This window comes from Siphateles boraxobius, unplaced genomic scaffold (genome assembly GCF_051911475.1).
Source record: "Siphateles boraxobius isolate OS27281-9 unplaced genomic scaffold, OSU_SipBor_1 6, whole genome shotgun sequence".
NCBI classification, from domain to species: Eukaryota; Metazoa; Chordata; class Actinopteri; order Cypriniformes; family Leuciscidae; genus Siphateles; species Siphateles boraxobius.
The window spans coordinates 35,447,501-35,472,531 of record NW_027509186.1 but is presented as its reverse complement, the minus strand read 5'-3'; the positions used below and the strand labels follow the sequence as shown (position 1 = coordinate 35,472,531).

The 25,031-nt window shown below is 37.7% G+C and overlaps 3 protein-coding genes across 6 annotated transcripts in view; 1 reads left to right on the top strand and 2 right to left on the bottom strand.

The window, feature by feature from the left end:
• The window catches only part of scaf4b (SR-related CTD-associated factor 4b), a 38,134-nt gene extending 28,141 nt beyond the window's left edge, over positions 1-9,993 (bottom strand). The window contains exons 1-13 of one of the 4 annotated variants that reach the window (XM_077207007.1): positions 9,810-9,993; positions 9,052-9,135; positions 8,654-8,698; positions 8,403-8,564; positions 8,192-8,321; positions 6,773-6,930; positions 6,552-6,647; positions 6,272-6,357; positions 6,112-6,175; positions 5,830-6,027; positions 5,607-5,677; positions 1,212-1,426; positions 952-1,052 (exon numbers count right to left, since the gene is read on the bottom strand). In XM_077207007.1, coding sequence (XP_077063122.1) covers positions 952-1,052; positions 1,212-1,426; positions 5,607-5,677; positions 5,830-6,027; positions 6,112-6,175; positions 6,272-6,357; positions 6,552-6,647; positions 6,773-6,930; positions 8,192-8,321; positions 8,403-8,564; positions 8,654-8,698; positions 9,052-9,135; positions 9,810-9,845 — 1,446 coding nt within the window. In that variant the 5' untranslated portion in view covers positions 9,846-9,993. Of the gene's footprint in view, positions 1-951; positions 1,053-1,211; positions 1,427-5,606; positions 5,678-5,829; positions 6,176-6,271; positions 6,358-6,551; positions 6,648-6,772; positions 6,931-8,191; positions 8,322-8,402; positions 8,565-8,653; positions 8,699-9,051; positions 9,136-9,809 lie in introns of all 4 variants that reach the window. The other 3 variants (XM_077207008.1, XM_077207006.1, XM_077207005.1) reach the window with 3 other exon arrangements.
• Positions 9,994-10,494: 501 nt separating this feature from the next.
• On the top strand, positions 10,495-19,143 carry farsb (phenylalanyl-tRNA synthetase subunit beta). The gene is made up of 17 exons (XM_077207027.1): positions 10,495-10,633; positions 11,152-11,207; positions 11,651-11,805; positions 11,882-11,957; positions 12,124-12,239; positions 12,329-12,479; positions 13,372-13,480; positions 13,732-13,802; positions 13,959-14,020; positions 14,104-14,155; positions 14,769-14,830; positions 15,448-15,655; positions 15,757-15,837; positions 17,208-17,300; positions 17,435-17,552; positions 17,623-17,775; positions 18,708-19,143. Exons 1-17 carry the CDS (start codon positions 10,576-10,578, stop codon positions 18,857-18,859), a joined length of 1,773 nt encoding a protein of 590 aa, XP_077063142.1. The 5' UTR covers positions 10,495-10,575; the 3' UTR covers positions 18,860-19,143.
• Positions 19,144-20,612: 1,469 nt separating this feature from the next.
• Positions 20,613-25,031, bottom strand: part of sgpp2 (sphingosine-1-phosphate phosphatase 2) — a 14,349-nt gene continuing 9,930 nt past the window's right edge. Inside the window, exons 4-5 of the mRNA XM_077207053.1 lie at positions 24,986-25,031; positions 20,613-23,519 (exon numbers count right to left, since the gene is read on the bottom strand). The exon at positions 24,986-25,031 is cut by the window's right edge and continues 44 nt beyond it. Of these exons, the coding sequence (XP_077063168.1) occupies positions 22,956-23,519; positions 24,986-25,031 (610 nt within the window). The 3' untranslated portion in view covers positions 20,613-22,955. The remainder of the gene's footprint in view (positions 23,520-24,985) is intronic.

Here is a 25,031-nt window from a genome sequence, read left to right as displayed (position 1 = left end):
CACAAAAATGAATTGATTGTGTTCGCTGTTATGTTAGTTTATTGTTTGCTGTTAGTTCATAATTGTGGTTTCCAATCCTTTCTGAAGTTTTATTACAATTTATTGAATTAAATTGAACAAAATCCCAATTGCAAAGTTTGTTTTGAATTATCACTATCTATTCCTTATTTGTTAGATTTTTTTTAATTATCAATCAAATACTGAGTAACTAAAAAGCTTCTCATTAGTTCCATTTCTAACAAAATGTTGTTTTATTGTAATCAGAATGCAAAATCTGATACTAAACTAACAAAAAAATATCTAAACCTTTTCAAAAAGTAGTCTTTTTGAACGCCTAAATATATATCTAAATGCAAAACCTAAATGGTTACACCATGACATTACACAAGTTTTTATTTTTTACACCTCCAAATGGCACTATTCTCACTTAAAATAATGATTTTAAATATTGCATTTATTGAGGAAAAAAAGTGTATATATATATATATATATATATATATATATATATATATATATATATTAATTTTAATTAAAAAAATAGCTCATAGCAATTGTATAAATATTGCATAGTATCATTAAATTCCCTCAAAATTAAAACAAAATACCTTATTGGACAAAAATATATAACATTAATTTTCCTGGAGAGAAAAAAAAAAGTTACATTTCAAGGCTTCCAGTACTTCTGACTGCGAAGGTACCAAAAAATGAAGAGTCTCAGAGTGGTTGCCTACTATTAGAAACAGGCTTCGCTTTGGGAACATGCCTCACTCACAGAGCTACTGTTTAAACTCCTCAAACTACCTAAAATATAGTCACATGATCCTTCAGAAATCATTCTAATATGCTGATTTGGTACTCAAAAAAAGTTTTTATCGATATTGAAAACAGTTGTGATGCTTAACATTTTTGAAGAAACAGTGATAAATATTTTTTTAACGGATCTATACATACATTGATGGACTCGATCTGTCCGAACTCCTCCATCAGACTCATGATGTCCTGCTGTTGAGTCTTTTTGTCCAGCTGCCCGATCCATAATGTAGTACTGCAGACTGCAACCAACAAATGAAAACACTGAACATCATATCAGAACAATAACAATAAACATTTACAATCAGCGCAAAAAAGATAGCTAATAATCTATTTCATGTTTACAAGGATTGTAGCAAGACTTCACTGTAGTAAGAAACAACATATGGTGGCGTTCTCACCGCTGAGAGTTTCCTTCTTTATGGGCGGAAATCCTTTCAGTCTCCGCTCTCGCTCTTTCTCCCGGTCTCTCTTCTCCTCTGAGCGTGGCTGCGGCGAGTGTCCTCGACGCTCTCTGGATCGGGAGCGTGTGCGATGATACCTCGAGCGCTCTCTGCGGGAGCGGGAACCGGACCGCGATCTGCGTGAGTGTGAAGACGATCGCCTCCGTGGAGACCTGGAGAGACACAACATTTGAAACATTTTGTATATATGAATGATTCCACCAAATCAGCTCATCTTCATAAAATAGCACAGCTTTTTACATTAAGACTAGGTCTGAAACAACTAATCGATAAAATCAATAACGAAAATAATCGTTAACGAATTTGATTATCGATTAGTCGAGTCTATGCGCTGCAAACTTCAGCCAATCACATTGCTTTACAATAGTGAATAACACAATTCACTATTCTCCAATACAGCATCTTGCCCTGTTGTGCTTTGACAGATGCGTGTGATATAGAGGTCTACATGGAGGACCTGATATTTTAAATGGTCAGCCACGTGGCAGTGTGCTTTATCGGGTCAGGTCCCAATCTATTACTTCGGGTCCCGAGTCTGTTTAACATTGTGTAACACCCGAGTCGATCTGTGAACAGCCGGCCGTGATCAGAGTCAGTCAGCGATGTGCGTGTGTTTTGTAACTTTTAAAATTAGGATGAGAGAAAAGTGTGAGCCAGGAAATAAGGTGGAGAGAAAAGTGTGAGCCAGGAAATAAGGTGGAAAAAAAACAAGCGACCCCAGCCGTCAGAAGCAGAGAGGGCGGAGCTAATGCAAGCGCACAGTGATCATGAGTTTTCCTGTTCCTATTGTGTGCAACATTAAATGCAAACAAACTTCAAAATCAAATCTCAAAAACTGCTTGCAGCTTCTCACACTCATATTTAAATAACATTTCAAATCAGCAACAGAATCTGAGATGAACTGTCACATGAATGTTTTCTGTGATGCTTAAATTGCGCTAAAAAGCTTATATTTCAGGTTGCTCCAGCTTACACGCATGCGCAGTCTCGAGCAAGACACTTTCTTACACCCTTTTTTTAGTGATGCACCGATGTGAAAATTGTGCCCGATACCGATAACCGATATTAATATTGCTGTTTATGGCCGATACCGATATTTACCGATGTCGATATCTCTGTATAGAAAACACATTTTTATGATTATCAAATAAAGAGCTATTTTCCAAAACACTTTTTTTTTTTACTTTTGTAATTTATTTTCAGAAATGACTGATTTTGGGCACTTTTACCTGTGTGCAAAATATGTCATCAGATTTTCAGAAGAAAAAATAAATAAAAATACATTTTTATAAAGGATACAAGTGTGTCCTGAATTCACACTATGAATAAGCCAACCCTGAGTATTCTCAATAAACATCTAACTCACTTGAGACCAAGTCACTGTATTCTGTGAACATTGTACAACAGTTCAAAACTTTAAAGTTCAGTACTGTCCTACTCAGGCAAAAGACCTTAACTTCTATTTTATAGCACAATGTTATGATAACACTTAAAATGTAATCTATATTAACTCTATTAGACTCACTATGATAAAAATGGCTTCACATGTATAAACAAGAAGTTGAAGTAGTGAGCATATAGTTGGAATGTCCTGTATGAACAAAATGACGGAGTATGTTTTTGTTTCCACTGTTCGATCGCGCCCGCGCCTCTCTCTCTCTCTCTCTCTCTCTCTCTCTCTCTCTCTCACACACTTCCAGCATTGCAATATTGACGTCATAGACAGTCACAGAGCTTCAGAGCTAAGGCAGGGCTACAGATTAGGTGTCCCTAAAGTAATGTAACGTTATCTGACAGTTAGTAGTTCCGCATTGTAATGGATTTGCTTTCTCGTCGGTTGTTTGACATGGATTTTAACCAGGGTTCAACAAAAGGTAGGCTTTAAATCACTACATTCCTGCTGCTGGTGTATAATGGGTGTGTCGTTGCGGCTCCAACTGACCAACTCGCGTAGTTTTCAGTCAGTGGACTGTCATTGACAGGCGAGAGCTAGCATTTTATTTCAGTTGTAGCCTACATGTAGCCTAACGGGCTGTGAATTAAGATATCCTACAAGCCTGCTCTAATGCAGCACTTGTTACTAGATAAGTGGTTGATTATCGCTCGAAACGTGTTTGTGTCTAGTTTGTGAAGTAGCATCGCTAGCTAAAGGCTACCGCTAGTTATTACTGGATTTTAAAGATTATCTTTTTTATGCACCCGTGTCGTGTGTCATTCTTACCTTGATCATTTATCATTTTCCCCCGAGAGTATGCCATTATTTAGTAATCTAACAAAAGCAATCACTGTGAAACATGTAACTTACATGTGTGTCTGAGGTGATTTAATTGCTACATCATAACCCCATAACTCCAGCGCGACAATACTTTGATGGTCGGTCAGAACAAGGCAGAGTGTCATAACTTACGCCTCCAGCACCTGCTTCAGCACATTATGTGTGTAATGTATGCGCTCTTGCAAAAACAAACATCCCTGCCGGGCCCACATAAGCCTACACACACACATCAAATACACAGGAATGATTATCGGCCTGTTCACATCGGCCCTATTTTGACATCGGAACGATACCGATGTGTAAAATATTGACCATATCGGCCGATATTATATCGGCGGCCGATATATCGTGCATCACTACTTTTTTTAATACTATAATGAATGAACCGTCTTGTTAAATCTAACACTTGTGGTCCGAATCGGCTCAGAGATGATCGTAAAGAAGTAATGCTGACGTCAGCGGCCGGGGCACTGAATGAGCAATCATTATTATAGTGTAAATGGCAACCAGTCAAAGTTACTATTATGTAAGTTGACTCAAGATACAAAATTTGCCTATCGAGTCCAGTCGGGTCAAGGTCCAACTATCAAACAACAGAAGTCTCCGGGTCTGTTTACATTTTTGGACCCGTTAAGCCCTGTGATGATTAATGCCTCTGACACGTGTTTTCCTCAGCACACAACGTTTTAGGGCTGCAGCTATCGATTCTTTTTGTGATCGATTAATCTAGCACTTAATCGATCGATTAATCGAGTAATCGGATATTTTTTTTGCACCGACTTTGCATGTAATCTACTCGCGCAAATAATTAAATTTGCGTTCGGTGTGTGAACCCCTTCACTCACTCACACACACACCGAACGCAAATTTAATTATTTGCGCGAGTAGATTACATACAAAGTCAGTGCAAAGACGCGAATAGAAGCATCATTCCCGCCGGGCGTAGCGAATGACGCGAACGTCTTCCGCGCACGTTGAAAAATTTTAACTCAAGCGAATGTTTAAGCGTCTAACTAGACGCGATAGACGCGTATTTGACGCTCTATTCGCGTTCGGTGTGAACACACCATTAGGTTAATGTTTCAGTGACGCTTGGTGAGAGCATGGAGTGGATGTTTTCGGTTCAGATTCTGAATCATTGAAGTCGTAGCCTTCTGTTGTGGTATGCCAGGTCTACTTCGCAGTAGACACATTGCACCTTGTTCTCTTCCTTTCTTCCTTTTTAAGTATGTAATGATCCAAACTTTAGACATTCTCTGCCGTTTATGGACATCTTTACTCTCCGCCATCACGCCAAATAAATTCAAAATGTATAACGCGCTATAGTATAGATCCGCGTATAGTGAATTAAATTTTACATAGGAATTTAACGAGGCTTCGAGGCAGAGTTTTTGCCTCGAGGAATTTTTGTAATCGAGTAACTCGAGGAATCGTTTCAGACCTACAACGTTTATATCCTTATCTGTAAATGTTAGAAAGTCCCGTGAGTATTTCCATTTTGCATATTCTGACAACAAGCGAGACTTGCTAAACTACACTCTTCAATGAACGAGCAACGGTGGGCGCAAGCGTGTCAAACAGGTGCAGATTAGGAGTGAAATAATTCTGACTAAAATACACATTTTGCCCCCCAAAAAAAAAAATTAGAAATTAAGTGTAAATGTTTAAAAATATACATGTAACACGAGTAATCATATTTATGAGAGCACTAACATTAAAGGCACTATAGCCCATTAATGTAACAATTACTACAGTATGTTCATACGAGTGATTCGAGTTTACAGTGAGATGAATTGGAAAAGTGCGCTTTAAAGACAGAGAGCAAAACTCTTAAGCATTTAGACAGTGTTCAAGATACATCAGTGCTAAGCATTTCCTTAACTTCTAACTCAAACACTGCCGAGTGAAAAATCAAACAATTTATTATCCAGTGGCTAATGATAGACATTATTCAATCACCTAGCATGAAAATTTAGTTGCATACGCGAGTGATTTACTAACATTGTAGAGGCTTTTACACTATAGGACTTATGTTCAAGTGCACTCAGGGAACATACCTTGATCCTGTTCGTCTGCTGTGTCTTCGATCTCTCCCATCATGCACCGAGCGTTCGGTCTCAGCTGAATCCTGAAATGGGTCAAAGGAATTATGCATGTGATTTTAGCCTCACTGTGTAAATATATGCAAACTGATTTTAGAATCGTTTTAGCATTTGAGTTTCAATAAGAGCTTGGACTGGTGAGGATGTTTTGAGTTATTAATATCTCGATGTTCTGTACCTGTGGCTGCTGGGTTGTACTATGCTGTATGATGTTCTCATCAAAGGTTTGAGGAGGGTTCCCTGGTATCTGGGTCTGAACCATCGATGGGAACTCCTGAGGTGCCATCTGACCCTGGGATGGCACTTGACCCTGGGACTCCATCTGACCCTGGGATGGCACTTGACCCTGGGACACCACCTGACCCTGTATCTGTGTCTGGACGTAAGGAAACGCTTCAATTTCATACAATACTTTTGACAAGTCCTTATTCTTTAAAGCTTTGTCGGCCAGAATAAATACCTGGTTAACGATTTGACTTAGAAGATGAGCTTGCAGGGCTTGCTGTAATTCTGGAGGGAGGTTTCTGTAAAAATGACAATGTTAATTAAATACCTGAGGGGATAAAAAGATCAAATGATATTTCGCTGTATGTGAACAGAGTACATTATTCATGTCCTACATGGTAATGGGAGCAGCAGGGGCTGGTTCAGTCTTTTCCTCAACAGGTTCAGGTTCATCATCATAATCAAATCGATCCAGCAGAGACTGAGTCAAACCAAAAACACAATGTTACAGGCAGTGAATTAACGGATCCAAACCACGCGTTAGCTCTGTGGTTTCTCTATAGCATAAGAACTGCTGATGTCTTCCATATTCCACTCTATTTATTCCTTAAGTAGACATACGAGGATGCAAGGGTAATGTTAAAATGGTCAAACTGATCCATTCAGACGGTTTACCTTCGCTAAGGATGGTTTCTGCTCAGTGGGCGGGGCCGTGGACTGAGGAAGCCCCGCCCCTCCGGCATGCTGAAGAGTTTGGAGAAGATGCTGTAACTGAAGCAAATAACTCAGATTAAACTCAGTTTGATTTTTATAGCAATGTATGTACAGCACTTATGCTTTTTTTTATGAATTTGAAAGTGCTTTATAAATCAGATTTGAGTTGAATATTGCGTTACCTCAACGCCCCCTGTGCCCTGTAGGAGCTGAGCGACTGCAGCGAGGGGCACTGGGCTCTGAAGGGTGGGCGCTGGCACGGGCGCTGGCGTTGCAGCTGTAATAAATGGTGCTGCTGCTAGTGCTGGTGCTGGCTCTGGCACTGCCATGGCTGGAGGAGCTACAAAAAGCAACGAAAAGTGCAGTTTAACAACAGAGATCAGGCTACAGTTTAAACCACAGATCAGCTGACTACAGGCTGTTAGTTTGAATATGATACAGACAGGTTACAGTATCTTCTCTTAAGAACAGCAAACAGTGACCAAAAGCAGAACACTATCCAAGGTATTTACATCAGAATTCTGCCAAATATATGTACTAACATCCAAAAGTGTATTCAATATGTTTTTTGCAGCAGTTTTTAATATTCAGTAAGAATGCATTAAATTAATCAGAAGTGACAGTAAAGACATATATAATGATACAAAAGATTTCCATTTCAAATAAATAGTGATTTTCTGGACTTTCTAATCATCAAAATAATTACGATTTCCACATTTAACAGGCAATTAAGTAGCACAGCATATTATATGTTGTGCATATCTTGAGCAGCAAATCAGCATATTATAATCATTTCTGATCATGTGACACTAAGGATCATGTGACACTGAAGACTGGAGTGAAGATGCTGAAAATTCAGGTTTGATCAGGAATAAATTACATTTTAATATATTCACAATGAAAAAGCATTATTGATATTGCAGTAATATTTCACAATATTACTGTTTTTTAATAAATGCATCCTTGGTGAGCTGAAATCACTTTTTTCATAAAAAAAGGAAATCTTAAAGACCCTAAACTATTGAGACCAATAGTGTAACTAAAGACTTTGACTCAAGAGTCCAGACACAAAACCTAAAAGTTAAAGCATAATAAAAAGATGAGAAACTAGGGATGCATGACATATCGGCCACCATATCGGTCGATCTATGTTCATTTTTAATGTTATCTTTATCGGCCCGTTAAAATTGGCCGATATATTTGAGCTGATCAATAATGTATTATTTCCTTCAGCTGAGACACTTCAGAAGCGCACTGTTCACCATGTTGGTTTTGAATTGCTTGAAATATGATTGGAATCACTTCAAAAAAAGGAAAATACAGTGAAGTCCAAAATGTTCTGTCATATCGGCTACATGAAATTCTAATGAGAATGTTATAATTGTGTGCTTGGGACATGGCTTTTAATTGTGAGACTTTTGTCTTTATAATCAGGCTCTCAAAAATGATATAAAAATTTGGATTTAGATTTATCTGCCAATATATTGGTTATCGGCTTTCAAATATAAAGAATTATCGGCCAAAATTTTCATATCGGTGCATCCTAGAAACAAATGTGATCCAGCTGAAACATAAAACATTTATTTATTTTGCTCATTTACCGGCAACTGTGGTTCCATTCTCTAAAACGGGCAGTAGTGGAGCCGTGGCCATGTCTAACAGCGGCTGAATGACGTCCATGCCAAACACCTCATTCTTCTGCCACAGAGTTAACACACGCAATATCTTCCCCTGCATTACAACACACAAAATCCATCAATAACATTCAGCTGGCTGCATTCACTGTGAAATCTGGAGGGGATTATTCAGTACCTTGTCATCGGCTGGGCACTGGAAAAGATTCTGAAATGTTACAGTGAAGTTTTTCAAAAACCTTGGACCAAACAAATCTTTGTCTGCGCCAAACTGATGGCGTGACTGTCGGATAATCGAGTCCACCACATAGAGACCAGGGACCTTTAGATCTGGTTTACACTGACAGGAAAAAAACAAATAAATCTTAACCTTCCCAGAATAACAGCAATCATCAGTGCAAGAACGTTAATATATAGTTTATTACATACCCTCTTGATGAACTTCTCAACGATTTGAACAACGTGCTTGTAAAGCTAACAAAGCAAATAAATCAAAACTCAGTCACAAAAGAACATTTCAACAAAAAAGTATCAAAACACCCATAACTATGAGATTTAATTTTTTTAAATCAATAAACAGGCAGCAACACAATAAAAAAATAATCTCATCTCTCCTCTACCGTATAAAATGTTTACATCCACATCAGTAAATGATGTGCAGGTAAAATACATATTTTAAACATTTTCTTAAGATAAAATTATAAAAAAAAATAATAAATGAATATAAAAAATGAACATGAAGCATAAAGACAAGTCAATTAATTCCTGCTAATTTATTAGGATCATTTTGTGAAACTCACAGCATCCATATTTTTGTTCTGACTTACCTTGATTCCTTTGATTCCTGCTTTGGTTACAGACATCATTTTGGCTCGAGAGATCGGGGGTGTCATGTCCATCATGGACGACATCTACAGAGGAGGAAAAATGACACGTTTATCCTCATCAGAAACTGAAGATCAAAACTGAGATCAATATGACATTCAAAACTTTCAGCTCGGTTACTGGCAATCTCAAACTCAAAAAGAAAAGCTTTTGTTTACATAAATAATATCAAAATTAATATGAGCATGCACTTAACTTCATAATAAACTCAATGAAAACGGCAGATCTCGGTTTTGACCGCAAAAACACCATTATAGCATCTCTATTAAATCATCTGAGAGTTGATCGGGTCTCTGATCCACTAGGGGCGCCACGGAAAAGCTCTATATATACGATTCTATTACAACAACCAGGTAAAACTGGATAAATTGATATAAAATATGATATATCCCTTATTTAATATCTGTATAAACATAAGTGTGATGTGAGCACAAAATCAAATCATAAATAAGCGCAATTTCACAGCACGAACAGGTCGAAGGTCACTAAACAAACTTACTTTAATCATATTACTCATATCACATCTGCTTGACTATACTTAGGTTTTTATTTGACTATTTCGACGTTTAAACTGCAAAAACAGCCTGATATCCATCCACTAATGAACAATAAACGTAAACAAGGATTGTTTTGGAGGAGCTTGGCGCGCGCGCTCGGCTAATGGTAAAAGGTAAACGGCTAATAAAACGCGAATTCTCACCTCCCCGTTAAAGGCATTCACTGCATCCATATCCATGGGCGATATTAACTTAATATGTCTTTGAATATATCCTCCTGGATCCGAATAAACATGTGTAAACTGGATTATCGTGACGAGGCCGCATGAGAAACTCAACACAACCTTTCGCGATCGTCGAGACGCGTTCAACGAGCGGGGAGAGAGCGCCGCCCACCGGACTGGAGAACAACTGCACTACACAGACTGAACCATGGCCATAATAGAGAGTATGCATAATAATATCTCTATTACGTCTATGGACTGAACACCTCGGGGGACATCAGTCAATCACTGACAGAAAATATATAGTATAGCCACTATTTCATATTATATATATATATATATATATATATATATATATATATATATATATATATATATATTAAAGATATAGTACAGTATTTTAATATGAGACACCTTCCAATATCAATGACAAATTTTTTATCTATCTATCTATCTATCTATCTATCTATCTATCTATCTATCTATCTATCTATCTATCTATCTATCTATCTATCTATCTATCTATCTATCTATCTATCTATCTATCTATCTATCTATCTATCTATCTAGAAAAAATGAAGGCTACGTCATGCCAAAGTAAATAATCAAGTACCCAGTTGAGACTTTTATTTTGTAAATATAGGCCTTTTCTGTGTTGTTCTATGGGGGCTTTTATTTTGAAAGAGTGTTGGTGTGACGCTCGATCCTTCGGATCCGACCATCCCGGTGATCATCAGCTGCGAGCATGCCGACAGTCAGCGTGAAGAGAGATCTGCTCTTTGAAGCTCTGGGACAAACATACAGTACGTGTTTAACTTTTATCAGGTGTATAAAGTGATCACATTCATTAGCGAGTTGTTGTTAGCAGGGGAAATGTGCACAGTGTGTGTGAGAGAGAGCGTGATTCTGTCTGCATCTGTGGAAATCAAGGAAGAACATCTCAATAAAACAATTTATATTCTATAAATCATTTATTCTACTGGCCCATCTTATCATTACTGAACAAATTTATATTGAGACTCAAAACGAATTTAAATTGCATGCGATTAATGTCTCCAGTGTGTCGCAGCGATTGCATCAGATTCTAATACTCTGAGAATTTAACCATTCTACCTAAGATTTTGTCTTATTTAATATGCATAGATTTCCAGTCTGGTGCTGCTTGAATGCAGTGATGCATTATTTCTTGTGGTGTTATTTTTATTCTTTATTAATTTGATAAGCTCATATGTCAAACTGGAAGCCCATTGATGACGCCATCATAATGCGACTCATAATTTCTGCTTTAAATAATTTCTTTTATTTTCTATTCGTGTATTAGCGGATGAAGAATTTGATGAACTCTGTTTCGAGTTTGGCCTCGAGCTGGACGAAATCGTAAGTCATATGAAATTACATCTGTTTACAAGCTGATCAGATAAGAAGAAAGGACCGGCCCTTATGTTATGATGTAATGAAATATATAGCCTATTTATAATATCATTACAGAATTTTTATTATTATACATAGTCATTATGTTTAAACTTTTTATAAAAAAATATATATTTATATGATCTATTTTTATAAAAATATTTCTATCTACTATATAATATACCAATTTATTTGTTTTTATAAATATAATTATGTTTTTAAATGTGTGTGTATATATATATATATCATGAATTATATAACAATGTATATATGTATAATATCTTTACAGAAATCAGACAGTTGTTTTATAATGGTAAATAATTGTTATTTTGATTATCATAGTCATTATGTTGATATGGATGTTAGTGCTTCTGATCGATGCATTTCTTTGTCTCTGTCTCGATGTGTAGACGTCAGAGAAGGACATCATAAGCCGTGAGCAGGGAGATGAGAAGGCCGAGGGCGCGTCTGATGTCGTGCTGTATAAGATCGACGTTCCAGCCAACCGCTATGACCTGCTGTGTCTGGAGGGTCTCGTCAGGGGTCTGCAGGTCTTCAAGGAGAGGTAAGACCTGTGCTTGTGCTTCTGCTGTTTGTCAGGTGCCTTTATGTGTTTGATATGTGTCTGTTTGTGTTTCTAGGATGGAAGCTCCCCGGTATAAGTGTGTGAGTCCGGCGAATGGAGGAGAGCCTCAGCGGCTGGTCATAACTGAGGAGGTTCATATCAGTGTCGTATTTCACTTTAGAGGTTTAATTCTATTGATTTTTGTAAGAGCTCAAGTACAGTGAGAAACCATCAGTCGTAGTGAAGAATGCAGAGATGATTTAAATGAATGTAATGGTTGCGGTGCTGAAATTGGATGATACTTTGGTGTGCACGTAGACGGCGTCTGTGAGGCCTCACTCTGTAGCCGCTGTACTGCGCAACATCACGTTCACTCAGGAACGATACGACAGCTTCATAGAGCTGCAGGAGAAACTGCACCAGAACGTCTGCAGGCCAGTCCACACGCACACACTCACTGCTTTATTATGAGACGTTTCACTGCAAATCCTGATGTTTTTTCACTGTGCTCTGGTCTCATCAGGAAAAGGAAGCTGGTTGCCATAGGAACTCATGATTTGGACACCATCTCCGGTCCATTCACTTACACAGCCAAAGCGCCCGCAGAAATCCGCTTCAAACCACTCAATCAGAGCAAAGAGTACAACGCCACTGAGATCATGAGTCTCTATAAGGTGAGTTATAGAGATATAAACATCTGATTGGCTGTTAAGGACAAATCAGGGGATGGATGGATAGTTGATAATAATAGCAAATAATAACCGTAAATTATGCATAATTACAACCAATCAGGACTTGGCATTAACTTTTTTGCTCACTATCCACTGGTTTCGCAAAGTTACTAGCCACCTAGTATTCTTACTGGCCACAATTTTGACATCGATACCATGGGGGAAAACTGCCATATAGATAATTTTAATATTATTTCATAATTTGCAGCAGGTATATTAGGCTGCTGTCACTTTAAGACCAGATGCACTGATCCATTATACTGTTACACATGTGTTTTCTTTCTCAAATGTTTACATTCACATGAATACTTGCCAAGACCAGAATTTTGACATTATTTTTGTGTTATTATTATTTTGTCTAAGCACAATAAGCAGCGAAAAACAACTCAATTTAGTACTGAGAGGTGGCTTTATGTGTGTGAGCACAACATCAGCGGGAATGAGTAAAATTATCTGCAATCCCACGCCAAAATTCAAACACTGACTGGAATAACAACAAAATTCATCCGGAGCGAAATAAAGGAGTGAGTGAAGGGAGGCGGGTTTGTGTGTATCTCGCTATCGGAGAGATGAGAGAGAGAAAGTGCAGCTGCTATCGTGTTTCTATTCTGTGGAAAATGAGTATTGGAAGGTTTCAGATATTTCAGTATCTATGTATCGAAAAATCTATATTTTTGACAACACTATATTGCACTTAGTTTATTATTTCGGATGCCTTTTTAAAAGACTAAAATTGAAAAATTTATAAAATTCAACCTTCCAAAGTGGCTTGTAGGAGTGACTGCGTTACCCGCCACAGCTGAAATCTTTTATGAATACGTTTAATGTGTTGTAGACTGACAGTCATCTGAGGCACTTCCTGCATATCATCGAGAACGAACCTCTCTACCCAATCATATACGACAGTAATGGAGTCGTCCTGTCGATGCCGCCCATCATCAACGGTGAGTTAAAAACACACATAGGTTTTCACAGGAACGCGGATAGAAATGCACACAAATACTACATTTCTTTCTGTTCATCTTTAAGCTTTGTGATTTTGTTCAACAGACTGATCTGTTTGTTTGTTTAAATTTGTATTTCTCTCTCTCTCTCTCTCTCTCTCTCTCTCTCTCTCTCTCTCTCTCTCTGTCTCTGTCTCTCTCTCTCTCTCTGTCTCTCTGTCTCTCTCTCTCTCTCTCTCTCTCTCTCTCAGGGAACCACAGCAAAATCTCATTAAACACAAAGAACGTTTTCATTGAGTGCACGGCCACAGACCTCACAAAGGTAAACCGCTTCCCTGACATCAAATATGAGCTTGGATTCTTTTAACTGATGCAGACCTCAGTTGGTATGTTTTGTAATAATATATATTGTAAAATCTCTGTGACTGGAACTACAAGGTGCTTTTAAACATGAAAAACGTTGTCTGTGTGTTTGCAGGCAAAGATCACGCTGGACATGATAGTGACCATGTTTAGTGAATACTGCGAGGAGCCGTTCACGTGAGTACCGCAGTGCACACTCGGCTCTTATTGTTTTATATATCATCAGTAGCCTACTGAGATGTGCTTGTCTCTTTATTCAGGGTTGAGGAGGCAGAGGTTGTTTATCCTGATGGCAGATTGTGTGTGTATCCTGTATGTATTCAGTTTTTACCTTTATAATAATAATACTATAATGAATATAGAAAAATGCTACCTGTATATATACACTACTGTTCAAAAGTTTGGGCTCAAAGATTGTTTTAGTTTTTGAAAGAAGTGTCTTATGTTCAGGAGGGCTGCATTTATTTGACCAAAAATACAGTAAAAACTGTAAAATTTAGAAAAGTTATTACAATTCAAAATATCTGTTTTGTATTTGAGTATATTTTAAAAGCAATTTAATGCATCATTGTTAAATAAAAGTATGAATTGTTTTTTGGTTTTTTTTTAAAGTCTTGTTGACCCCAAACTTTTAAATGGTAGTGTATATGAATTAAAGACCATTACATGGCCTACATTTTTCCTGTAAACATGTTTTTGGTTTATCAAAGAACCGTCTAAATCATTTTTGTTCTACTGATGCTGTTGATAGAGCTTAACTTGTATACAGGACTAAATATCAAAACCAGATTAAAAATAACATTCTCTTGGCTTTAAGAAACAAAGCTTATTATTATTATTATTTTTATTATTATTATTATTATTATTATATAGGATAAAAAATTATGCCTTTTTTGGAAGCCATTCTGTTATTTGCTGACATTAGGAGCTGGCGTACAGGACGGAGACACTGTCTGGGGACTTCGTCAACAAGAAAGTTGGGATTGAGTGAGCATATTTTAAACATTTGATCTCATTAGAGCACATGTCAAACTCTCACTGTCCTGGAAAGTTCGGCTCCAAAACACCTGGCAGTTTCTAGAGCTATGAGTCCGAAATCACACCTTAAATAAGGCACTATTTGTAGTGGTGTCCGAAACCATAGTGGACGTTATCGAGTACACTCATTCAATCCCATAATGCACTGCAATAACAAGTGTACAGCAGATGTACACCCAACAGCTAGAGAATACCCATAATGCACTGTGAGGGTCATGTTGAATGAATTCCCGCATCTCGCCAAAAGATGGCGCTGCAGCTGAATCATCCATTTTCCATGCGTAATGTCATACATGTATAAATTCCTTTTTATTGATTTTTAAACAGCAAGCACAAGCGGCATCACTCAGTGTCCACTCCCTCAAGTGGACTATATTAGTGGAGTAATGTAGGGACTAGAGAATGAGGGCCCTTGATTAGCTGGTTCATGTGGGTTGGAGCTAAACTCTACAGGACAGTTGTCCATCAGGAGTTTGACATCTCTGCATTAGAGCTTTAACTTCTCTCTTTCTCAGCTTCGGTCAGTTGATTGAACACTGGTCACACTCTCTGCGCTCTTTGTTTAGTGAATCAGCAGAAAGCATCGCTCAGCTGCTGACCCGGATGTGTTTGAGGTCAGAGGTCAGCGGTGAGGGCGATCACATCCAGGTTGAGATCCCGCCCACACGCTCTGATGTCATCCACGCCTGTGACATCATGGAGGACGCTGCCATAGCGTACGGCTTCAACAACATCGTCCGGAGCACGCCACGCACGTACACAGTAGCCAATCAGGTTCGTCGAAAAACATTCATGCTGACCAATTAAACCTGAGATCATTTTAAAGGTTCCTTGTTTATGTTATGGCGCTTACACTTGTGTTTTTGTATTTGCAGCTCCCTCTAAATAAACTGACAGAGTTACTGAGGCAAGACCTTGCAGCCGCCGGGTTCACTGAAGCTCTGACATTCGCTTTGGTTAGAAATCACTCCTCTCTCTTATATTAAACTTATATTCTGCATAGTTTTTGCATTTTCCCCTCATATTCCACTTTCTATCTGAGCATTAGAATTAAAGGGGCAGTTTTTACAAGATTTGCGTATGTAAATTATCTTAATTTTTAGGCAATGGGCAGACACAGGTTTCACAACCTCAATTCTGATTTAAATTCGATTCAGTATCTGTATTTATATTTCAGGTACAGTAAGACATCCAAACTCTTAACTAATGCTGTAAACTAGACAGGGAACCCTGTCAGTTTATACATTACTATAATATTAAAGGTTAAAAGTCCATTTCTATTTGTTTTTATATATAACAATCAACACTTATTGAATTGCACATTAGGCACTTTTTATCATCTTTTTAAGGTAAAATTGTCTCCAATTTGTTGTTGAAATATAAACTTTTTAAATGTTAGCTTTCATAAACACTTGTTTTTACGACAGATTTATTCAAACATTAATTAAATAACACATCACTAACAAGTTGAGTAAAAATATGTTATGAAATATAGTGAATATGTGCATACAGTAGTGGTCAAAAATGTTGTCCGGCCTTTAGGAAAATTTACATCATTTTTTTTTTTTATTTTTTTTTATAAAACTGTAGTTTCCCCCTTTTTTGCAAAATAATTTTGTCAGGTGTATACTTTAGTTTACCATTTTGTTCTTCCCTCATATTTAATATATATATATTTTTTTTTTATTTTTTTTTTTTCTCATAATTTGATGGTTTCATTAACTTGTAGGGTCATTAAAAACAAACATCCCCTCCAGGTCATCACTTTTGGCCACTACTGTTTTTATAATCTGTTCTATTGACACCGTCCTTTTTCTATATACAGGTGAAACTCGAAAAATTAAAATATTGTGCAAAAGTTATAATTTTGATGATTATGGCTTACAGCTTATGAAAACCCCAAATTCAAAATCTCAGTAAATTAGAATATTATATGAAATCAATTAAAAAAAGGATTTTAAATACAGAAATGTCGGCCCTCTGAAAAGTATAATCATGCATATGTAACTATTAGTTATATATAATAAATATAATAGTTTCACCTTTTAATTTGAATTATTGAAATACACAAACGTTTGCACGATATTCAAATTTTTCGAGTTTCATCTGTATAAGGTAAAAATAATGCAAAGACAAAAAAATAAATAAACCACATTTGTTACGTTGTCCTCGTGGCTGAATACAAAGACAAATTTACAGCCACCAATGTTATAATTTGTTTGCAAATCAGACTTATGTGCAGTCCTTTAAAATTGGCATAAAATGAATCAGAAAATATATATATATATATATATATAAATACTCCTTTTTCCCGCTCTCTCTGCAGTGTTCACAAGAAGATATCGCAGATAAACTTGGGAAAAACATAGCAGAAATCAGAGCAGTCCACATCTCTAACCCAAAGACCGCAGAGTTTCAGGTAACACACACCATCCACAAAAGATTGTTTTCAGATTTCTCACATTTATCCACTAGCGGGTACTTTCACAAGTTTAAATCAGTTAGTAGTAACTCTGACTGAGATTTGACTATCTAAAGCGTACTTGCCTCTAGGTGGCGCGCACCTCTCTTCTTCCTGGCCTCCTGAAAACGGTCGCTGCCAACAGGAAGATGCCCCTTCCTCTCAAACTGTTCGAGATTTCAGACGTCGTCCTGAAGGATGAAACAAAAGGTGTGTTTGACGTTCTCAAATCAAGTAATGCGTGCTAATAAACGGTCTCTGAACTTGATCTGTCTCGCAGACGTAGGAGCCCGTAACAACAGGCGTCTCTGTGCCGTTTACTACAACAAGAGCCCGGGGTTTGAAGTCATCCATGGCCTCCTGGACCGGGTCATGCAGCTGCTGGATGTCAAACCGGGCCGTAACCAAGGATACCACATCCAGGCGGCAGAGGGTGAGTCATAAATGTTCAAAGTCGACATGATGTCCTTCCTCTCATCCTGTGAGTGAGATCAGTCTGTGCACCTGTTTTATGAGCTCTTGAATTATAATCAAAGATTTATTGTAGTGGTTAATATTTAACAGCGTTTATGTGCGAGCAGTAGGTCAGCAAAATGTAAATGTGAAGTTTCATAGCTCCTTTTTTTATTACTGGACACTCAGATGCTCATTTCCTCATGTTATTTTTACCTGATGGATGAAAAAAGGCTTAAAGAGGCTGTTTCGAATTGTTTTCGTTTATTAAAATAAAGTAAAAAGTAAAGTAAACAAAAATGATTAATGAATATAAATGTAGTCGACTAATAATAAAACTAATACTAAAATAACCTTGTGCACCTTGTTCCAAAGAATAAGAGTACTACCAGTATTTAATTTATAGGGCTGTAATGGCACCATCATGTCACGATTTGATACATATCACGATACTGAACTCATCAGACATATGATAAAACGTTAACAAAAAATTTACAGTTGATTAAAATGCTAAATTTGATATTACATTGTGGGCGTAAATGAATAGATTTGGACTTGGTGCTGGAAACCCAAAGCACAGGACAGTAGTGACACCAGAATATAAATATTCATGATTCTGAAGCTGAAAACACAGAATTATTTTAGATGAATATGCACTCTGACACTGACTAGATATATTTAAAATAACGAAGGCCACTTTTTACTGGTAACATCCGACATTTGCCATTATGTTTAATGTAGTACTGACTAAAACTCTGAAAACTTATTTTTTCTCACACAGTAATTTTCATTTTTGATGAACTAAACAATACAGATGGTCACTATCCACGATACATGTTGCATTTTTGTATTGCGATATATTGTGACACAATATATTGTTACAGCCCTATTAATTTATCATTTTTCTTATAGACTCCACCTTCTTCCCTGGCCGCTGCGCTGAGATCTTTTCATGTGGCAAAAGCATCGGACACCTCGGGGTCCTTCACCCTGATGTCATCAGTCGTTTTGAGCTGACCATGCCCTGCTCTGCCATCGATATCGACATTGAGCCCTTCCTGTGATGTCATAATGCGAATGATCTTAGCCACACCCCTCCGGTTCAGTCAGTGTCTTCGCTCCTCCTCAAGAAGCTACATCCACACATTACTGGATGTTTATCTTTAGGAAAATGAGTTATAGTCACAGCTGCATGTGTTACTGTATGTTCAGAATAAATCACTGTTTTAATAAACCTCATTGTCCACTGCTAGTAGCCTATGTTATTCATATATAAGACATCACGGTTGAATGTTTGTGTCTGCCACATTTTACATCGACACAAATAAATATGGATGAATAAACCGAAGCGGTTTACTTTTGTTGGTATTTGCATGTATTTGGTGTATATCAAGCAATGTCCTCTATTATGACATACTATACTTCATCTAAATGTTGTGTTTGGGTCATTTTGACCCGGAGAAAATTTTCTTTTTTCCTGAAAATGCTAGTTAACGTTATCGCGTTGTATTAAAACTTACTGACTTTAATCACTCAAGCAATAACTACTTGGAGTTCCTAAAAGGAATTTTTGGGAGAATTTATTTTATTTTTTTATCGCCACAGTCCACAGCCCACACACACCTTGTTACACTTGTGTTGTTCCTGGTAAAAAATGACCAGCCTGATATTTTTGTCAGCTTGTTTTCTTTCAATTAGCACAGGTTTTGTATTTCTTTTTGGATCTGATTGATTTTAATCCTCGTTGATCTGAGCTTATATTGGTCAAAAATTTCTTATCCATTGAAAATGAATCGGGGAGATCGAAAATAAGAAACATTTAGTGTTCAGGAGCCTGTTCATCATGTGCACATATTTACATGTGTGTTTGCAAAGATAAAGGCTTCGGACCTGTATATGTGTGGATACACACACACACAGTAGTAGCACACTAGTGTGGTGGATGGGATTGATTGGATGGATGCCCATGTTCCTTTTACCCTCCTCACAGAAGAGTAATCACAGACTCACATACTAAGTAAGCAGTAAATGACATTAAAAAAGTGTGCTTGCTTACATGCTAATGATTCTTATCATGGCTGAATGAAGAAAGAAGGTGTGTTTACCTGCATGTCTGTTAAAAGCACGTTGAGCGTGTCAGTGTGTGTATCAGAGTATTGAACAACTCCAACTGCACTAATGCTAGAACACCTGTGTCTGACTTCAATTACTCACAGGTATTGAAAGTGACATGTGAATATATATCAGCTGTAGCTCATTAAACAGGAGTCTAGATCAGTGATCAACAAACCAAAATCTGAGCATGTGGTTTGAGGTGGTAGATGAGAGGAAGTGTCTGGTTTAACAGGTTATCAGACGGGCTTCATCTGATTTCCAGCAGATATACGATATACGATCATAGACAAAAGTTTGCATGCATTTGACTGAATATATGTTTTTCATGATATTAAAACCCTAAAAGCTTCAGTTTATTTGGTTTTATATAGGTTCCCATACTTCCATTTACTGTTTCATGTATTTAATGACTTTAATATTATTCTAAATAGTTGGAAAAAGTTGATTAGGTGTGTCTAAATGCCTTCAGTGTCTGAACAACCGTAAGAATGAAAGTGATTACAGGCTATTATGGTGAGCTTTAGTGTGTGTGTAAGGATGGTCTGTGTGTACACTGCATTTGTAAGGGTCCGTGGTTACATGAGAGACGTGTTTGTGGTTTCTGTGTTTGTCATGAACTGGTAAACCATCTACACAGCAAACACTCCTCAGCACATCAACATTTTAAAAATGCTAAACAAACAGAAATGGAGGCAGAGGGGGGACACTTTACCGTGTTTATTCATTTCCTTCACCACATCTGTAAAAGCTCATAAACACACATCCTGAATGTCAAAACTGGCAACTCAAGGTACAAATCATGCTCTTCAGTATTTTGTAATAAGTATCAAATTCATAACTATATGGGGGGAGAAAAAATAGAAGGACAAATATTCACAGAGTTGAGGCAGTCAAAGCACTTTATAGCGGGTATTAGGAGTTAGTCAAAATTGTCAAACTGTGATCATGTTAAATTAGCATCTTATATCACAAAACTGAACCTTTTTCTTCTTAGGCCAGATTAAATGCGTGGTTATATTTGCCAAATTTCAGCAGAATTCGGCAAAAAAGGTTAATTGTGTACTGTCAATAGTGCAGCGATGCAGACAGCACAGAAGTCACTTTCAAACCAAACAACTTTCTGTCAGTGGTGAATTTGCGTGACCATTGAACCAGTTGCAAAAATTTTCACCCTCGCACAAAAAAAATAGTAAATTTGACTGACTTTAATATGAGGTTTTCAGTGCAGAATCTAATTTCCACGTGACAAAATATTCCATAATACAAATGAAGCTCCATTTACTCTTATTACCACAGAAAACATCAACCAGTCGGACTGCTTGTCCTGATAAAAAATACACTTTCAATGGAAGTGCTTTTTGCACTTTTTACAACTAAAAATGTTGTACATTGATTTAGTTGTACGTTGATTTCTACATTCGGTACAAGCCGAATGTAGAAATCAACAGTTTGCCACAGTTCCTCTACAGAGAATATAAAGGTGAAATGTGAAATGTTCTCATATCCCATCTTTATGCAAGACATACACTGGATGATCCCACAAAAAAAGTGCAAAAACCAATAGGGTTGAGGGCATGACTAACAGTCTGATAGAGTAATTCAAGGATGATGTAATTTCGTAGGCTAAACAGGAAGTTGCCATCATCCTGGTTCCCTCAAACAAAAAAAACAATACGATTTTTCCATCGGCTTTTGGATTATTGCAGAAAATATATTCTGAGACCAACAAAAGTTTATGATTCTTACACGTTTTGTTCATCAAGATATTTACAACTTTTATGAATTTAGAAACCTAAATACAATCAGCAGAAGTAAAATAATAAAGTTAGGCTATAAACAAACTACACCATGGTCACATGACTTCAACATTACCACCGAGCTGTGAAGTGTCATGTTAGTCGTTTAATGTCCCAGACAAATCTGTCCCATTTAGACACTTGCTAGCAAACGCCTTTTTCAAGACAAATAAAAGCTTTTTTTAAAAATCACAAGGATGTATTATTTGTGTATTTTATGTTGTGAAATAACAAAAATTTATTTTTCAGGCGTTTAACTAAAAACCAATTGACTTTGGAACGATGCAACTGGAAGCACAAAAAACCCCACTAAGTGAACCAAGTAAAATGCGCTAAAATGCTAAGTAACGCAACAATGATATGTAACGAAAAAATGCTATGTAACATGTTGACTTCCATGCACAAAAAAAAAACATTTCAGAGTTTTAGGACTGCATCACACTAGCAGATGAGAATTGAGGAAATTATTCTGAAGTACTTTTTCAAATGATTTGTTTATGTTTCCGATTTCATTTGGTGATTCTTGTGGTGCAGAAATAACACCCTTCACTTTCAGCGTGTATTTAACCAAGAATATTCCTTTCAAGCAAAACTACACTAAAACATCCACAAACTGTCTTTAAGATCTGACAGAATGCAGTTGTTTCATCTAGTAGGTTTAACAAATCCTGTTTAATATAAATGTTCTAGCCATTTCTGGATAAAAGACCAATGTGAATTTCTCCCTGAGAATTAAAGGCGCATAATTAATTGTTTAAAAAGTTGCGATTTCGATTCAAACACCCATCCGCGATCTCATACTCCTAAACGATAACGATTCATCTGTGTCTATTAAACCTTCACAAACAGTCTTTTCAATGACACAGTTCTGTTATATCTGTTACAAATATTCATATAATCAGAACTGGGATAAAAGGTAATAGTTCGGATATAAACACTAACATGGCGTTTCAAATAACGATTATATCAATTATACCGTTACACCAGTAGGTGGCGAAAAGTGACCAGTCAAAACCAATCATTCATTCAAGATATTCGTTCAAAAAACGCTGATTCATCCAGGAATGAAACAAGTGAAGTGTTAATTAATGAGTCATTGAATCATTCACTCATTCAAATTTTAAATAGACTGCAGCAATTAACATTTTGTCAGAACCTCAATTCTCAATTTATCCAGAACCGTGCAGCTCGACTGAGAATTTATGATGGAGTGGGATTCGGTTCTAACTTGCCTGTAAACACTGAGAAACTACACAGAATTTCCCAAATCCCAAAGTCCCATCATCACAAACACTCTGTTCACCATGATACTGTTGACCAGTCCAATGGCAACATACGTGCTGAACTTATACGGCACTTCGATCTCTTTCCTCCTGCGTGCGTTGATGTCGCTCACAGACGCTCCATAAATCCGGCAGAGCACCCGCAGGCTCGCCCAGCGCACCGTCTGCCGGGTCAGGACCAGCATCGCTAACCCCACCAGGAACCGTGCCACACCGAGGCCCACGGCTGCAAGGGTCAGGGGTGGCAGAGTCACTGGAAAAGGCCCAGCTAGGTCAAAGGTCAAGCCCAAACGCTCATTCACCCAGTATCCGACCGAACATCCCGCACTGCATGCTAAAATAATGGTGGTGTCCCCACGTGTGGTGGTGTAATGGTCTAGTTCTGGGTACTTGTAGGATAGGAAGAGGGGCAGTGCCAGCGCCACGATGGGGGAGACGGGGCTGTGGAGTTGAAGGAAGTCCACGGTTCCCCAGTACGGGTACGACACGGCCATGATGATGGCTGAAATTACAACGCCACAAATCACATCCTGAGAGGAAGAGAGAGAGAGATTCACTTTAGCTTCTTGTCATTAGTATCAGACTCTGTAATTCTAGATTCATGCAGCTCAACCGGTTTTATGCACCGTCATACTGACACTATAATGCAGTTTTTATGGCATTATTATGAAAAATATACTCATTATCTAGCTGGTTGTGAGTGGTTATGTTGCTATGCAGTTGCTAGGGTGTTCTGAGTGGTTATGTTGCTATGTGGTTGCAAGCTGGTTGTAAAGGTGTTCTAAATAGGTTACTTGTTGCTATGGGGTTGCTAGGGTGTTCTGAGTGGCTGTTAATGTTTTGCTATGTGGTTGCTAGGGTGTTCTGAGTGGTTGTGTTGCTGTGGTTGCTAGGGTGCTCTGAATGGTAATCTTGTTACTATGTGGTTGCTAGGGTGTTCTGAGTGGTTGTTAATGTTTCTAGCTGGTTGCAAGGTGTTTTAAATGGTTGTTAACATGCAGCTATGGGGTTGCTAGGGTGCTCTGAGTGGTTGTTAATGTTTCTAGCTGGTTGAAAGGTGTTGTAAATGGTTGTTAACATGCAGCTATGGGGTTGCTAGGGTGCTCTGATTTGTAATCTTGTTGCTATGTTTTCTAGGGTGTTCAGTGTGGTCGTTAATATTTCTAGCTGTTTGCAATGTTGCAAATGGTTGTTAATGTGCTGCTATGCAGTTGTTAGGGTGTTCTAAATAGCTTTTAAGATGTTTCTAGCTGGTTGTTAGGGTGTTCTAAATGGTTAACGTTGTTATGGGGGTTGCTAGGGTGTTCTGTGTGGTTACGTTGCTGTGGTTGCTAGGGTGCTCTGAGTGGTAATCTTGTTGCTATGGTTGCTAAGGTGTTCTGGTTGGTTGTTAATATGTTGCTATGTGGATGCTAGGGTGCTCTGTGTGTTTATGTTGCTATGTGGTTGCTAGGGTGCTCTGTGTGGTAATCTTGTTGCCATGTGATTGCAAGGGTGCTCTGAGTGGTTAATAATGTGTTGCAATGCAGTTGCTAGGATGCTATAAATGGTTGTTAAGATGGATCTAGCAAAGGTGTTCTAAATGGTTTATATGTTGCTATGTGGTTGCTAGGGTGTTCTGAGTGGTTGTTAATGTTTCTAGCTGGTTTCAAGGGTGTTCTAAATGGCTGTTAACATGCTGCTTTGTGGTTGCTAGGGTTTTCTGAGTGATTTATATATGGGCAGCTGACCTGCAATGTGATATGCTAATCTCCATCTAAAACTACACATTAATGCAACATTTAATGCCAAACTAAAATGATAAACAGCATCTTTTAAGCATGTAAGAAAATGTCTGCCTTCACATCCACCAATACAACTGTGCTGTTTTTAAGGAACTAAAGGTAAAATCTGTGGAGACTCTCCAGACTATATGAATTATATAGGAGTTTAAATTTTTCATATCAAACGCAGAAGTGCATGTCCATTTTAAAGTGTCTCTCTCTTCCAGACTCACCAGAACCGAGTGCATGCCGGTGTAAAGACGACTCAGACACACCAGT